Source organism: Microtus oregoni, unplaced genomic scaffold, assembly GCF_018167655.1.
Source record: "Microtus oregoni isolate MIOR12 unplaced genomic scaffold, Mior012 000024F_ref0000369, whole genome shotgun sequence".
In the NCBI taxonomy this organism is placed as follows: domain Eukaryota; kingdom Metazoa; phylum Chordata; class Mammalia; order Rodentia; family Cricetidae; genus Microtus; species Microtus oregoni.
Window position 1 is genome coordinate 1304895 of NW_024543083.1, and position 16840 is coordinate 1321734.

Here is a 16840-nt window from a genome sequence, read left to right on the forward strand (position 1 = left end):
TCCCTGGCAGCCATTTTAGAGGCTGCTTTGTAAACTGGAGTATAGTAACCCCAGGGTTCCTTTGCTCAGGCAAGGGGCTTGGGCAAGGAGTTTTACATCCTTTTTTTTTTTCTGCAAGTCTATATATTAAACTTCATTTCTTTCTCTAGAATGTGATTATAAATATTCTTTCTTTAGAGTTTGGTTTTTGACTTCTAGTCTGGTTTTGACACCCTTCAGCTATATACTATGTGCATCAATTAAAAAGATTTTGAAGTGTGTAATCTAAAGTTACCACCTATATATGAGGCTGTGTTTCTATTGTCAGCTGTGTTTAAACTGAAGTATAAAATATATCGATGAGAAAGATAGCAGTAACACTGTTCACAAATTATGTTAAAGTCAGCTCTAACTTAAAATATAAAGATTCCTATTTTGTAAACTGTTCTATTTCAAAGATGAATATTTCATCTAGTGCCTTGTTGTCTTTTGAAAGCTCTGTTGAAAACTTGCTTTGGGTGATTAGAAGTGAGTTGCCCATTTTGTAGAATGAAACAATTATTCTTCAATGGCCACTTAGCAGTAACATGCTAAATTACTTCAGAGAATGAGCAGTGGTGTTCCTTGCCCTGAGATGATCCTGCTCATTGTGTAATGTTTCATTTTGACAGTAAAAATCAGAGCTCTGGGCCTGATTTGTCCTTTTGTGCTTAAGTGTAAAGATTGAGAAAGTTATGCACATATAAAAATGTATTTAGTTTGTATACAGTGTTCTACCCACAGGCCAGAAGAGGGCACCAGGTCTTATTATGGATGGTTTGTGAACCACCATGTGGTTGCTGGGAATTGAGTTCAGTACCTCTGAAAGAGCAGCCAGTGTTCTTAACCTCTGAGCCATCTCTTCGGGTTGGATACCTATGATTCTTTAATCTTGTATGAGTTAGATTTTTAAAAGTCTATAAAAATATTTCAGTTCTCCAAAGAAAGAAAAAACGAGGAGCAACAGACCTATATTTATCCCAGGGCCTTTTCTGTCCTGAAAAACTACCAGTGCCATTCTGGCCACAGGTGATTTCAGAACTTTGCCACTGGGTGGAGGCAGAGTCCCAATTACTACAGCCCACAAAGCTCCTGCTTGTCATCTGTGATGAATCACCAGAACTCAAAGGCCACCATTCTGTGCAAACATCGAATGTGTTAGGCAGAAGGATTGCTAACCTGACAACTTATTTGCTTAAAAACCATCTCTCTCTTTTTTCCAAACTGGGGTTTCTGATGTCGCTCCTTTATAAAAATGACCTGTGGTCTAAACCTAAACTGTAAGTCTAACTACTTCCTGAGGCCACTACTGGCTTGCTTACTTCCTGGCACTGGGAATTTTCTTATCTAAGGTAGGCTTGCTTTGCCACACTGTGATTAATTAAAATGCTTCTCCCTTCCCTCTGCTCTCCATTTCTGCTACCCACATGGATTCTGAATTTGGGATCTTCCCATTTTCAAGCTGCTAATCCATCTATCTGAGGGCAAACAGAAGATGGCAGAATTGAAATCAGAAAAAAAAAAAAAACATGGCAGTGATCATTGTCTCCCATCACACTGGGTCTCTGTCTTAATTCTTCATCTGCTTGAAGCAGTGTTTTTACTGAGCTAGAAGGCTGCCAGTCTTCTTAAGCAGATTGAAGGTCATGTTTATAAAAGGAAACAGGTTCTTTAACTTGCGTGGTAGTCATAGCACTATACACAGGTGCAAGAGCTTATATCCTCCAAAGAGCTGTTACAGATTTAGTATGCAATTTCTTTCATTTTGCAGATTACATTAGATGTGTTGGCTGATATGGGTCATGAAGAACTGAAAGAAATAGGCATCAATGCATATGGGCACCGCCACAAGCTAATTAAGGGCGTTGAAAGACTTTTAGGTGGGCAACAAGGTAAGCTATTTAAAAAATGTTTTTATATTTATATGTATCATATATTTTATATATAATTTATGAATATTTTAATAAATATTTCTTCACTAAGTTCTGAATATAAAGACTGTTTTGAGAGTCTGAGCACGTGCAGATAACAGGTATAGCGCCCGCTGCCTTCCTCAGCTCAACTAATCACTTTTGCTAACTGGGCAAGCCTGGGATCATTCCTCTCCCTATCTTCATCTATCTGGAGAGATTTTATGGCCTGAATTTGCTCTCAAATCTTTGGGTTTTTTTTCCCACTGCTGTCATCTAACTCAAACCACCGTTCTCTCTGCTGGGCCTCAGAGCCTCTGTCAGCTTCTCCCCTGCCTGCATCTTGACCTCCCTGGGCCTTGTCCAGTGCTGCCAGAGGACCTTCCAGCATGAGTCCACCCTTCTCTCCTGCACTGAACCCATCCATAGCACCCTGTGCTGTCGGGGTAAAATCAGACACTGACAACGCGACTTTTCATGATCTGACCTTTCTTATTTCATTTTGAGCTCTTCTCCCACCCTCAGGACCACAGCTCATCCATGTCCGTCACTCGTGCCCTTCATTGTCACAGGCATCTTCTCTTCCATGTTTACTGTGTTTCTTCTTGTTAGAAGCATTGCCATAGAGGAGAGAAAGTAAAGACAAGGAAACAAGTCGTTTATCTATGGAGTTGATTAAAAGTTTCAAGAATTGCATGCAACCATAACTCAGACAATTTTGAATTTGATTCTTGTTTTTTTTTCAAATATGTATTTTAGTCAACCCTATGAAATGAACAGATAAGTTCTGTTGGTGACCATTTTAAGCCATCCCAAGAGTTTTTGAGGACAATTCTTGTATTTTAGAGCTCAGTCCTTTATAATTCAGTGCATGTATCTCTTTTGAGTATGCATGTCATCAACTTTGTTCATGATTGAGTTCAGTTCAGCAGGTGTTGAACCCTGCTGTGTAGGAGTTCACAGGAGTGCCTAAGTCCCTCAACACCTAATTTCCTCGTGTGCCTCTGGTATATTTGCTAAGCACACTGTATTTGAGGTGGAGATGGACAGTGCAGGCTGTTCAAACTGTCAGCTATTTCTAACCAAGTTTTTCATAAACTGAATGGAACTGGAGTAATATGGACTTGTGCTTTACACGTTTGTTTGGTTTTGTTTTTTCTTCTACAGGAACCAATCCATATTTGACTTTTCACTGTGTGAATCAGGGGACTATTTTGCTAGATCTTGCTCCAGAAGACAAAGAGTATCAGTCAGTAGAAGAAGAGGTAATAGACATCAAAAAGTTTCTATTTTCCCAAATTCTGTTAAGACTGTTTTCCGGGAGACATCAGCTCATCTTATTCTGTTCTGGGGTCACTGCCTGTTGCTCATTCTCAGTCCCCAGCAAGCGTTTGAATGTGATCATAAACTAACACTATACATTGCTGTTGTATCACAAGTCTGTGTGTAGAATAGCTCTATCTTTTTATCCTGGAAATTTTGTAAGTTTTAAATCATGCAAATAATAATTCTTTTAGAACATTTTTATACAGTAAGATGCACCTAAGATTGAGATAGAACAAGAACCTTGTCTTGTAGACAGAAAATACCTTCTAGTCTTTTTTTTTTTTATGTAATTATTAAGTGTGTTTCCTTAGGACAGTGTCTGGTTACATGTGCTTCTATCTTACAATTAATTTCCGCAATCACAGTTCTTTCCAACACTATTTGTAATAATTACTTGTGAAAGGGGCATGGGAATTTCCTCTGCACTGGTGTCTTGTATGTTCTGCCCCTAAGGCCATATCTAACTATCATTGTGAGTAAGCTGCCTGGCAGCTTATACAAACATCCAAGCAGAAACTGGATTGCCTCAGTTAAGGGTTTTCTGTTGTTGTTTGCTTTATTTTTTTTTTTTTATTTTTAGTGCTCATATTATCCCTATTCAGTGCTAGGAAAACCCAGTAGGAAATACAGAATTGTCATACCCTGTAGTAATGTTTCAGTTCACATTCAGGAAGATGGTGTGTCTTCTGGTACCTTATTGACCCATTGTCCCTTAGTAAATTCTGGTCATGTAAGATGAATGCTGGACATTCCCCTACGTGGAGTGTGAGTAGAGTTCACTCCACGTCAGTTGCCAGAGACTCAGGCACTTCTGTGATGCTGACTTGAAACCTGGGGTCTCACTTAAATCTTTAAAACACCTTCTTTTCCATAATAATTTTTAATTTCATAGTGAAGGTATTAGCAGTTCAGGAGAAGGTTGCCCATTTAATTGAGAAAAACACTCAGCTTCTCTTGCCTGAGTTGATATATCAAGATCCCAAAGATAATTGAGAGAAAATGAAATAATATTTTTAAAATATTATTTTTAGCATTTAATCTAATGTGGTTTAAGTTGACTAACATTTTAGTTTCACTTATTCAGTAACAAAATAGTAATCATACATTATTTAAAGTGATTATTTATTTCAGTTTCCCTATTGTGTTTCAAAAAATTCTTCCAAAACTTTTATCAGAAAAGTTTTGATACTCATGACCATTTCCTGATACAAATACTCATTAAATTTGTTGATCAGTGTGTAGTGAGTCCGTTTATGAGATTCAGACTCATCAGGGAGATAGCTAGGAGAACTGGAATATGCTGGAGATAGCAGAAGGAATGCACACTGTTGGCTCTCGTGAAGTTAATTATTTCCCTTTGTTCTGCAGATGCAGAGTACTATCCGAGAGCACAGAGATGGTGGAAATGCTGGTGGCATTTTCAACAGATACAATGTTATTCGGGTAAGTTTGTAAAGTGTTTATGGTGAAAATTGGATTACAAAACTAACACAAAAATAATGTGGACAGTGAAAAGAACTGTAAGAATTTCGAAGGAAAAAATTCAAATTGTCAAAAATAACCATCTGTTGTCCTGAAACCACCAGTTCTCTTCACTGTAACCTCTAACCCTCAAAACCAAACTGGGCCAAAAATTGAGACACCCTGAAAACAGCAAAGCTCCAAACAGAAGGCCAGTCACACAGCAACTAGTGAAGTGCCACAGATGTCCCGCCATCACAGACGTCCTGTGCGACCTCAGGTCCTCAACAGCAGTGGCTTTTTGCTTTAAACTATTTGAAAGTAGCATTTAGTAAAGCCTAGATTGTCTGCTTGTCATCCATGAGATCAGAATGCATGTCTCTCAAGTCACAGAAAAAGCTGTGTGGCCATTGCCTGCTTTTCAGAGGCTGGAGTGAAGGTGAGTTGCGTCTGTTGAGAACTGGTTTAATCATCTCTTAATAGATTTACAGGGATTATCCTGGTGAATATCAAATAAGCCATAAAGGTTTTGTTGTTGTTTGGTTGGTTAATACAAAATAGAGGCAGCGAGGAAATGGCTTAGCGGATATAGTGAGAGCTATATCCACACAAACGCAAGGGGCCGAGTTAGAATCCCCAACATGCATGTGAAGACCAGGCATGGTGGTGTGCACCCTTATCTCAGCCAGGAGACAGAGATAGAAAGATCCCGAAAGCTCTCTCACAGCTAGTGTAGCCAACAGTAAACTTCAGGGTCAGTGAGGGGCCTGCCTCAAAAGTAAGGTGGAGATGAGAGAGCAGAATTCTCATCATTGATTTTCACACTCACGGGTACTCACTTCCCTGCACGTGCACATATACAAAACAATAATGGAACGCTAAGTAATAAGAACTGTAAAAGTTGTGTCACGGAAAGCTAGCCTGTTAACTAAATTCCACTGACACAGTGACTTTTAGATAATGTGTCAAACAAAACAAAATTGACACCACCAAAGGGAAAACTAATTGTCATTTTAAATCAGATACTTATATATTTATATTTAACTACTAACAACTTTTTCCTTCCTTCCTGAAGATTCAGAAAGTTGTGAACAAAAAACTGAGGGAGCGGTTCTGTCACAGACAGAAAGAGGTGTCTGAGGAGAATCACAACCATCACAATGAACGCATGCTGTTCCATGGTGAGTGCCTGCACTTCGGGGGTGAGGGACGGGAAAGCCCATGGGATTATGAAATGTTTGCATTTATTGAACTGAAATAATTCCTAGTTGTCTAATGATTTGCATGTTGGCACAGTCTTTCCCAAGTATGCGCAATGTGAATGGCTTTCTGAACTTCTGAATTAAATTCCAACTTGAGCCCACCTGGGTTTTTCTTTTTCTTCTTTAGTATTAGTGTAGTTGGTGAAAATAGTGTAAACTAATTTTTCTACCTTTATATTTTAGGTTCTCCTTTCATTAATGCAATTATTCATAAAGGGTTTGATGAGCGACATGCATATATTGGAGGGATGTTTGGAGCTGGAATTTACTTTGCTGAAAACTCCTCAAAAAGCAACCAGTATGTTTATGGGATTGGAGGAGGCACAGGCTGTCCCACTCACAAAGACCGGTCATGTTATATATGCCACAGGTGAGCGTCCTGCAGCAAGTGGAATGGTTGCCACCCTCTGCTAACTAAATAAGTATAGCAGCTTCTGTTGAACTTGCTGGTCAGCCTTTGCTCCAGAGCAGTGACTGAAGTGCTGGTTCCAGTGTGCGAACCAAACCCATGTGCTCGGTGCAGCTTGTATGACGCTGCATTTCAGTCCTTACTTAGCATCTTTACTAGAAAACACAGAATAAGTACCATAGGACAAAAGCCATGGTCACGTCGTGAGACTCAAGGCCACATTTCTTCTGTTTCTAGTGATGTGGCTTGTTTTTAGGCAGCTTAATAATAATTCCCCTTGGAAAGTCCAGCTTTAAAACATCAGCTTTGGAATTAATAGCAAGCAAATGAATGTCAACTTTGTTGTTGTTTGAGTTTTTGTTTTTTTTTTTTTTGTTTTTTTTTTTTTTTTGGTTGGTTGGTTTGGGAATTTTGTTTTGTTTTTTTCAAGACAGGTTTTCTCTATGTAGCCCTGGCTGTCCTGGAACTCACTCTGTAGATCAGACAGGCCTCAAACTCAGAGATCTGTCTGCCTCTACCTCCCAAGTGCTGGGATTAAAGGTATGTGCCACCACCGCCCAGCTGAATATCAGCTTTTTAAAATAGGATTTTATAATTCAGAAGTTGGAGAAAATTACATTTAAGTGAGCGAAAAGCAATATTTCTTTCCCCACCAATAGAAAACAATAAAAAGATTAGGATTTATTGCATTTGTTTTTGAATATTTATTCTTTGGCAATTTCATAAATTGTATCCTGATCATACCCAGCTACCCCTTGCACATGCCCCAGACCCCACCTTGTTTTCCCACCGACCTTCGTGTCTTTATGGGTTTTGATCATTCTTTCAGTCTGATTGAGCTACTGGAGTGTGCATGAGTGAAGCTGGGTCACCCACCATAGCCACACCCCAAAATAAACTTCCTCTCCCAGAAGCCCTCAGTTGCCTATAGCTCCTCAGCTAGGTATGCAGCCTCATGCTCCAGTCTGTGCTGGAATATCAACTGGCTTGATCCAGCATGGATGATGACCATAGCTGCTGTGACCTCATGAGTGCAGTGACCAGATCCTATCCTAAGGCAGCATCTCACAGATCTCCTCGCTATTCTCCAGCTCTTCCATCGCTTCCATCCCCTCCACAATGTTCCCTGAGCCTTGGCCAGGTTGATGGAGATGTCCTCTGTAGGGCTGAGCTCTCAGCATCTGGCCAGCTGTAAATCTGCACTGATTGCGGCCTCCTCAGAAGGCTTCCCTAGTGTGGGGAGTAGTACTAATAGACAGGTATACACACAAACATTTAGTTGGCAACTTTAGATCATGTCCATTTCACAAAACATCAATAGTAGATTTCCCCTGGCTCTCCCCAGCGTGGACTTTGTCTCAGTTTACAGTGCCATATGCTACTTTTTAAACTACTCAATGTATGTTTTTAGAAAGTTATATGAATAAGGTATCTTACGAGTCAGTTAATACCTTAAAATGTAAACTTAAAATTCCTTATAACTAATGCCCTTAAACGTACCTACAGTTGCATTATTTTTTAAACTACTCATCTGCAACTCTAAGATGGATACCATATCCTCAGAAGGAAACTTTTTTCCGTTAAGAGCAGCACTGTAATTAAAAACAGAAATTCCTAAGGATCAATGATATCTCAAAACATGCCTCCCGTGGAGGCAGGACCTAAAATGAACACTAAAGTGAACCTAACTGAGGATTAATGGGCACTCGGTAAAATTAGACAAGTTTATGTCCTAGCCAGGATCTCTTAGAAAATGGAGCCTGACTCACCAAGGCCAGCTGGCCTGGATCTGAAAAAGCATGGAGTAAAACCGGACTCGCTGAACATAGCAGACAATGAGGACTACTGAGAACTCAAGAACAATGGCAAGGGTTTCTGATCCTACTGCACGTACTGGCTTTGTGGGAGCCTAGGCAGTTTGGATGCTCACCTTACTAGACCTGGATGGAGGTGGGTGGTCCTTGGACTTCCCACAGGGCAGGGAACCCTGATTGCTCTTTGGGCTGACGAGGGAGGAAGACTTGATTGGGGGAGGGGAAGGGAAATGGGAGGCGGTGGCGGGGAAGAGACAGAAATCTTTAATAAATAAATAAATAAGATTTTAAAAAAAAGAAAAAGAAAATGGAGCCTGAACAAAAGCGTGCAGCTTGCACTTGATTGGCAAGGGTAGTCCCCAGGAAGCAGGAAGGAGGCAGAGTGCCACACAGTGATGAGCATGGGGAGCAAGCTGGTCACGGCTCCATTAACAAGCACAGGTCATTGCACAGCCCATGAGATGCCTTCAGAGGAACTGCAGAAACTGCTGTGCCTCAGAACAATGATGTTTGAGTGGAGAAAAGAAATGGATTTTCTCTGCTGGCTCCCATCTCATGTTTGCCGACACTTGCCTCCAGGTGCTCACCCCTCTGTTTCTATCTGTTGCATCTACATAATACCACAAACATGAACCAAGCCGGCTCCAGCACCTCCTCACTTGTATCTTCATGCTCTGACTAGGTCGGTCCAGCAGACTAGGTCTATTCCTGGAAGCAGAAAACAGGAGGCCGAGGCCTGTCTAGTCAAGTATCATGTCATATAACATTGAGAATGCCCAGAGCTGCTGACAGGACACTATGCCATGATGTTAAAAATGGAGCTGAGAAAGCCTCGTTAGAGTTCTGTAGTTAAGAACACTTGTTGCTCTTGCAGAGAGCCCGAGTTCTAGAATTCTCATGGTGGCACACATCCATCTATAACTCCAGTTTCAAGTTCCAGAGGATCTGACTCTCTCTTGGTTTTTGTGGGTACCAGGCATATACATGGTATACTGTAGGGATAAGTCCCGCCCCTAAGGGGGCGTGTTCGCCTCGGGCTAATGTTTGCCTATAAATTTGGCGAGCATGCTCCCAGCTGCTGCTTCTGCTTTCCTGGTCTCCACGGGAATGGTGGTTCTGTAAGTCTATTTCTCCATTAAAGCTGTATATATATTTTTACAATCTGTCTGTATTAGTTTACGCCGTTACATTTTGGCGTCCAACGTCGGGCTATTTTGCCCCTGACACAGCATGCTCCCGGGTGCTGTTTTTTAGTTCGTGACTCGGGCTCCAGTGCCAAGTCCGAGACACACTCGGCCACACAGGCCATTCTGCCTGCCTTGGCTAAGTTTGCAGCGGAACTTCACTGCCTGAATTAGCAGAAGCTCAAGTGCCTGCAGTTTTGCAACAAAAGCCGCCACAGTGGCAGATTTGGTCTGATACAAAGTGACTTTGCGCATGCCTTTGATCCCAGCACTTGGGAGTCAGAGGCAGGCGGATCTCTGTGTCGAGGCCAGCCAGGCGGTGGTGGTGCACGCCTTTAATCCCAGCACTGGGGAGGCAGAGACAGGCGGATCTCTGTGAGTTCGAGGCCAGCCTGGTCTACAAGAGCTAGTTCTAGGACAGGCTCCAAAAACACAGAGACCACCACTGGCAGGAACCGATCATTGCAGGTAAAAAATTTTTCTTTTATAAATAAAATGTCTGAACACGTTACTATTCAAGAATTTAACAGTTCTTTTAATTATACCATGTGGGAGATTTTACAAGAGGTGTCTATCATCCTACATCTATGGATCCTTCTGGGATTCGTAGTTTTCATTGGCACTAAATGGTTTGATAATAGAAATATGATAAAGTCTTTACGAGACGAATCCAGGATTCTTAAGGCAGAGACTGAACGCTTAAAAACAATTGAGAATGACAACAATCTTCTCAAGAATCAGTTTGAAGTTCTCCAGGCTGATGTTAAGGAGAAATTCATTACTATGGAAGAGGGAACAGCTGATTTTGATCGTAAGCTTCGGTTCCTTTCTGTAGGAACTGAAACATTAGTGGCTGATATTAAGAAGAAATTCATGCCGGGCGGTGGTGGCGCACGCCTTTAATCCCAGCACTCGGGAGGCAGAGGCAGGCGGATCTGTGTGAGTTCGAGACCAGCCTGGTCTACAAGAGCTAGTTCCAGGACAGGCTCCAAAACCACAGAGAAACCCTGTCTCGAAAAACCAAAAAAAAAAAAAAAAAAAAAAAAAAAGAAGAAATTCATTACTATGGAAGAGGGAACAGCTGATTTGGATCATAAGCTTCAGTCCCTTTCTGTAGGAACTGAAACATTAACTGAGAGAATCAAAACTGCTGAATGTGACAATCGGATTTTGTCTAAAGCTTATGACAGATTGGTGGAAAGATTGTCAATGCAAGAAGGCACGGTTTATGCCATAAAAATTATGTCCAAAGATGAGATGTTATCTCTAATGGACAAACTTCATACTTTAGAATCCTCAATGAAGGCTTTGGAACATAATTCTGGACAGGAGATTCAGACATTGCAGAAGGCAATGGTGAATAGAATTGAAAAGATTGAGGAATTTCTAAATTTTGATGAAGAAGAGCAAAGGGTAGAAAGGCAAATTTTAACTACATCTGTGGGTAAATCTCTCCAGGACAATTTCCACAAAGCTCTACCTACAGCTCTACCTGCCTTTCCAGTAATAACAACAGAGAAGGTGATTGGTTCCAGAAACCCTAGGGTCATCAAGGAGGATGCATCGGAGCCTGTCCGTATGAATGACCTCAAGGAAATTAAACAGGCTGTCATGACTTTTGGGATGCAAGCCTCTTTTATTAAAGAGATGCTAAGATCTTGGGCCATGACAAGCAGAGCAACCTCCTCGGGCTGGCTCCAACTGAGCTCTGCGGTACTTGAGAGTGGACCGCAATTGAAATGGAAATGCTTATTCAGGCAAGAGGCTAGACTTTTAGAACAGCAGGAAAAAGCGAAGGGAATGGACATTTCCTTAGATAAAATTCTAGGTGAAGGGCTCTTTTCCAACCCTCAGGAACAAGCTAATTTGGATGAAAACACACTCTCCATGTGTACTACAGCAGCCTTAAGGGCTTGGGACAGGGTACAAGACCCAGGACAGAGAATGGAATCATTTGTCAGAGTTAAACAGGGTCAGAGAGAACCCTTTAGTGACTTTTTACAAAGATTAACTAAGGCTGTACAAATAGGGATATCTGACCCAGAAGCAAGAAGTATAATGATTGAGTCTTTGGCTTATGAAAATGCAAATGTGGAATGCAAAAGGATTTTGGGGCCTTTAAAGCTCAGATCAGTGCCCTTGGAAGAATGGGTCTTGCATATACTCAATGTTGATACATTTGATTATGGCACTGAAGCATGGGTAGAAGAAGCAATTTCCAATGGTAAAAGGAGACACCAGAATACCAAATGTTTTAATTGTGGCAAAATGGGTCATATGAAAAGGAATTGTAGACAACGGATTTTCAGAAATAATAATAATAATAATAATGATGATGCATCTTCTAGAAATAACAGAAATAGGAGGACTCAGCCTTCAGGTTTATGTAGAAGATGTGGAAAAGGCAGACATTGGACGAATGAATGCAGGTCTACAAGAGATAGACAAGCCAACCTGATACAGACGGGAAACGGGGGGGGGGGGGGCCTCACAGGCCCCCATGGCAAACATGGTTCAGTCATTTCCAGTTTCTGCAGAGAATGTGCCTCGTCAAGACAATTAGGAAGCCCCATGCCTACTGTTACAAGCAATAATGATCAGAAAGATAAGTTACGTGTGTTTTGGCAAACTTCTATAAATGATCAAAGACCTAAACTGAGAGTGTGTGTAAATGGCATTTTTATTACTGGCCTGCTGGACACAGGTGCTGATGTAAGTATCATTACCCCAGAATCTTGGCATCCATCTTGGCCTCTTCAGAATGTAAATGTTCAGCTCCTGGGAATTGGAACCCTATCTCGAGTAAGGCAGAGCACAAGATGGGTTGAATGTATAGGGCCAGAGGGACAAATAGGAAAATTAAGACCATATGTAGCCAATATCGCAATGAATTTATGGGGTCGTGACCTATTACAACAATGGAATACCGAAATTTACATTCCTGCTACTTCTAGAGCCTATATTTCTGAGAATAATATTAAAAGATATTACAAACAGAGAAAACCGGCCATTTGGGCTGTACAAGAATAAGCAATTGATGTCCCTTCAGAGATACCAACAGCCTTGCCTCTAAAATGGTTGACTGAGAAACCAATATGGACAAAGCAATGACCTTTAGCTGAGGAAAAGTTACAGGCTTTAGAACAACTGGTACAAGAACAGTTAGATGCTGGACATATAGAAGAATCTACCAGCCCTTGGAATTCTCCTGTATTTGTGGTTAAGAAAAAATCAGGTAAATGGAGAATGGTGACAGATCTCAGGGCCATCAACAAGGTTATTCAACCTATGGGCCCTCTGCAATCTGGAATTCCTTTGCCCTCTTTATTACCAAAAGGATGGCCTCTCATAGTTATTGATTTAAAGGATTGTTTTTTCACTATACCTTTGCAAAAAGAAGATAGAGAAAAATTTGCCTTCACAGTGCCTACTTATAACAATTCTCAACCTTCGAGGAGGTACCACTGGGCCATCCTCCCCCAGGGTATGTTAAATAGCCCCTCCCTGTGCCAATATTTTGTGAACCAACCATTTCAAATAATACGCAAGAAATTTCCCAAGTCTATAGTATACCATTACATGGACGACATGTTGTTATCCGATTCAAACATGGATACCTTGAACAGACTGTTTGAAGAAATAAAGGTACTTTTACCTAAATGGGGATTGCAAATCACTCCTGAAAAGATTCAGAAGGGAGATTCTGTTAATTATTTAGGTTATAAAATAGGTTTGCAAAAAATTAAGACACAAAAAGCACAAATTAGGAGAGATCACCTATGGACTCTTAATGACATACAAAGACTGTTAGGAGACATTTCCAGTCTACGACCAGCTATTGGAATAACACCTGATCTAATAATTCATTTGAACAAAACCTTGGATGTTGATAAAGATTTAAACAGTCCCAGAGAATTAACAGCTGAAGCAGAAAAGGAACTGACAATGATTGAGGAAAAATTACAACAGGCACTTGTGGACAGGGTGAATCCAGAGCTTGATTGTATTCTCGTCATACTACCATCAAAAACATACATATACATACTCATATAATATAAAATAAAACTTTAAATAATGTGTCATCCTAATATAGAAGGAGACCTTTTTTCCTATAAGACCTACAAGAAAATACAAGTGGTAACCAAGCCTTTATCCCAAAGGGTTACCAGTGGCATCCAGCTGAAAAACCAGCGAGATAAAACTCAGTCATAACACAGAGATCATACTCCATTACTACACAGCATTTATTTTTAACAGTGGGACTAATGGTATTAGTTAAATGTATAGTGTTTAAGGGTTGACTTTCTTTAAAGGGATGGACAATAATTATCTTGAGCTTTGTGTGTATCCTTGTATCCTTATCAAAGACTCATCCCTTCCCTTGGAGTACAGAAGCAGCTGTGTAAATCAGTGCATGGCTTTAATCTAGTAAGATTATATTTATAAAACCAGGTGCCAGCTAGTTTTAAACCAATGGCTATAGCTTATAATTTCCAGTCAATCAGTACAATATTTAACATCTGCCTCAATTTCAATATTATATTTTCAGTCATGTATTTAAGCTAGTTGATTTTTGGTTTTTCAAGACAGGGTTTCTCTGTATAGCCGTGGCTGTCCTGGAACTTATTCTGTAGACCAAGCTGGCCTCAAACTCACAGAAATTTACCAGTGATTCCCAAGTGCTGGGATTAAAAGCATGCATCACCACTGCCCAGCCAAACTACGTATTCTTGTTCATGTTTCACTTCTTTTATTACTATGTCTATCATCCCAGTTTTTACTGTTTACCCATAATGAGTCAAGCCTAATCTTGTCTGGGGAGATAGCACAAGAGGTGAAAGCGTCTGCCAGGCAAGCGTGATGACCTAGGTTTGAATCCCCACAGTCAGTGTAAAATCCAAGTGCATAGCATGAGTGTTTGTAAGCCCGACACTTCTCCTTGGGAGCTCTGAGGCCGGCCGGCCTCATTACACAGAGGCAGAAACGTTTAAAAATAATTTAAAAATTAAAAAAAAAAAAAACTCTACCAGTAGAAGGCAAAGACCAGAATGCTGTGTGGTGTGTGTGGGGGCATCATGCTAACACACACACACACCACACAGCAATATTAATCTCAGGTACTGTTCCCATCTGAATCCTTTCTTTCTGTGCACTCATGTGCAAACTCAGCTTTCTCCAGCATATCCTTTCATTTGGCACAGCTCATCTCCCAGCTCCTATATAAAGGATCACGATTTTATTTTTTTTTTTTTTTTTTTTTTTTGGTTTTTAAGACAGGGTTTCTCCGTAGCTTTAGGGTCTGTCCTAGAACTAACTCTAGTATACAGGCTGGCCTCAAATTCACGGAGATCCGCCTGCCTCTGCCTCCCGAGTGTTGGGATTAAAGGCGTGCGCCACCATTACCTGGCCAATTCTAATAAGATTCATGCTGCACAAGTCTCTCAGTTCCTCCACTCTTTCTCACAGCTTTCCTCTCCTGTGCTCATGAATAACTGAGTTTGAGGCCAGCCTGGTTCAGTTTCCAGAAACAAAAAAAATAAATAAATAATGCACGCCTTTGTGTGTTAGTTCGTGTGTGTGTGTGTGTGTGTGTCCTATGCTACTTCAACACTGCCTTAAACTGTTGGTCTAACTATTGATATTGAGCCTGATAATTGTTAGATAGTAAATTGGTATATCAAATTTTATCCCATTGCTATACACAAACGAGAATAGCATTTAAATTAGGTTGCAGTGTGTGGATTTTTCTTTTTTAAAAACACTAATAAACCTAACAGTTACATTTTAAGTATTGCTTTGTGTTTTCTTTAGACAAATGCTTTTCTGTAGAGTGACCCTTGGGAAATCCTTTCTGCAGTTCAGCACCATGAAAATGGCTCACGCTCCTCCAGGGCATCATTCAGTCATTGGTAGACCAAGTGTCAATGGGCTGGCATATGCTGAATATGTCATCTACCGAGGAGAACAGGTATGTTACTGGTCAAATCAGCACGAGCAAGTCACTAAACTATCCTTAAAAAGAAGAAGCCATATTTCAAACATCTATAGTCATTGCAGGTGCAGCATGCTGGATCTGCTTGATATAGGCCGGTTGCAGGAACTTTACGTATTATTCTGATCACAGCCCTACAGCCTTGAGACTCAGAAAGCTACAGTGTATTTAATCCTGCCACCCTCTTGAGGCTCCAAAATGAGACTAGAAAAAAATAGTGGAAATGTACATGCAGACAAATGCATACATAAAAAACTTTCTAGAGTTTCAAACCAGCCCTCAACTGCCAGCATTAAATGTCACCCAATTTGTCTGAATGCAAAAGTCAATTTTTCTAGCCTTAATTAAAAACCATAAATAGCCTGAAGTAAAAGAAAAAATAAGAAAGTAGCTACATAAAGGTAATGTATTAAAATATTTTTTTCTATGTGCTATCTTGAGCAGAGTAGTGTGTGTAGTTGGAAAAGAATTGCAAAGAGCTCTTGAACTCCTTTTTACTAAGTTTGTTTATTGCGGTAGTACAAATAAAATAACAGAACTCTGTTAGGTATGTTACAGTGTTGAGCAAGAGAGTAAATGCATAGGTGCATTAGCTTTTGGGAACTATGGTTCTTACTATAGAAGAAGGGCATATCATATGGGATAAGAGAAAGGTTAAAAACATGAAGTTGCTTTAATTAATTAATAGGAATTTGTGGTTTCTAACATATCAATAGATATATAGATGTTTGTGCCTATATGTATGTTTAGGTCTATGTATAAATATAAGCACATATGTAAATATAATTTTTTAACTCTACTGAAAGCAAAGACACCCCAATAGCAATGAAAAGCTAGAGCCCAATCCTTTAAACCATTCCTGGCTAGAATGAACCAGGGTTGGAACAGAGTAGGTACAACTTCAGATAGCTTGTTATACCAGAAAGTAACGAGGTGCTCAGAAATGAAAATGTAGAGGCATAGCACAGGGACCTAAAAACCATTGAAGGAGTTTCCTCTGACCAAATCTGAGAAATTTGCATACCAAAATAAATACAGTACTGAATTTGGTTGGGAGAGGAAGGAGTAAATAAGTATTTGTTATTCTTTACTGCTGAATGAGTGAGAAAGGGGATTTCTGGGCTCATGGTAGAATACCATAAATAGAAGTGGGAGGAGTTCCCACCTGCAAACCATCATGGTTAGCTCAAGCAAGAATGGATGCTAAATTTAGAAGGTAATTTCCATAAGAGGAATATTTGCATGCTTGTTGCAAAGCTACAAGGACCAGAGGCAGTAATCACTACACGGAAAGAGGAAAGTGCCTTGACCAACTACTCACAATGTGCATCACTTATTAGGGACAGATAAGGGCATGAGAGCCTGCAGAACAGATGGGGAGGCAGCCAAGAGACTCTATTTTAAAAAGTGAAAAACTAAACTTGGTAACTGCTTAGAACCTCCTCCCAAAGGGTTTGATAGGGT

The 16840-nt window shown here is 40.4% G+C and overlaps 1 protein-coding gene across 1 annotated transcript in view; it reads left to right on the forward strand.

The window, feature by feature from the left end:
• The window catches only part of Tnks (tankyrase), a 157969-nt gene that overhangs the window by 135084 nt on the left and 6045 nt on the right, over window positions 1-16840 (forward strand). The window contains exons 21-26 of the mRNA XM_041673586.1: window positions 1790-1910; window positions 3096-3193; window positions 4623-4697; window positions 5791-5896; window positions 6161-6347; window positions 15196-15352. Of these exons, the coding sequence (XP_041529520.1) occupies window positions 1790-1910; window positions 3096-3193; window positions 4623-4697; window positions 5791-5896; window positions 6161-6347; window positions 15196-15352 (744 nt within the window). The remainder of the gene's footprint in view (window positions 1-1789; window positions 1911-3095; window positions 3194-4622; window positions 4698-5790; window positions 5897-6160; window positions 6348-15195; window positions 15353-16840) is intronic.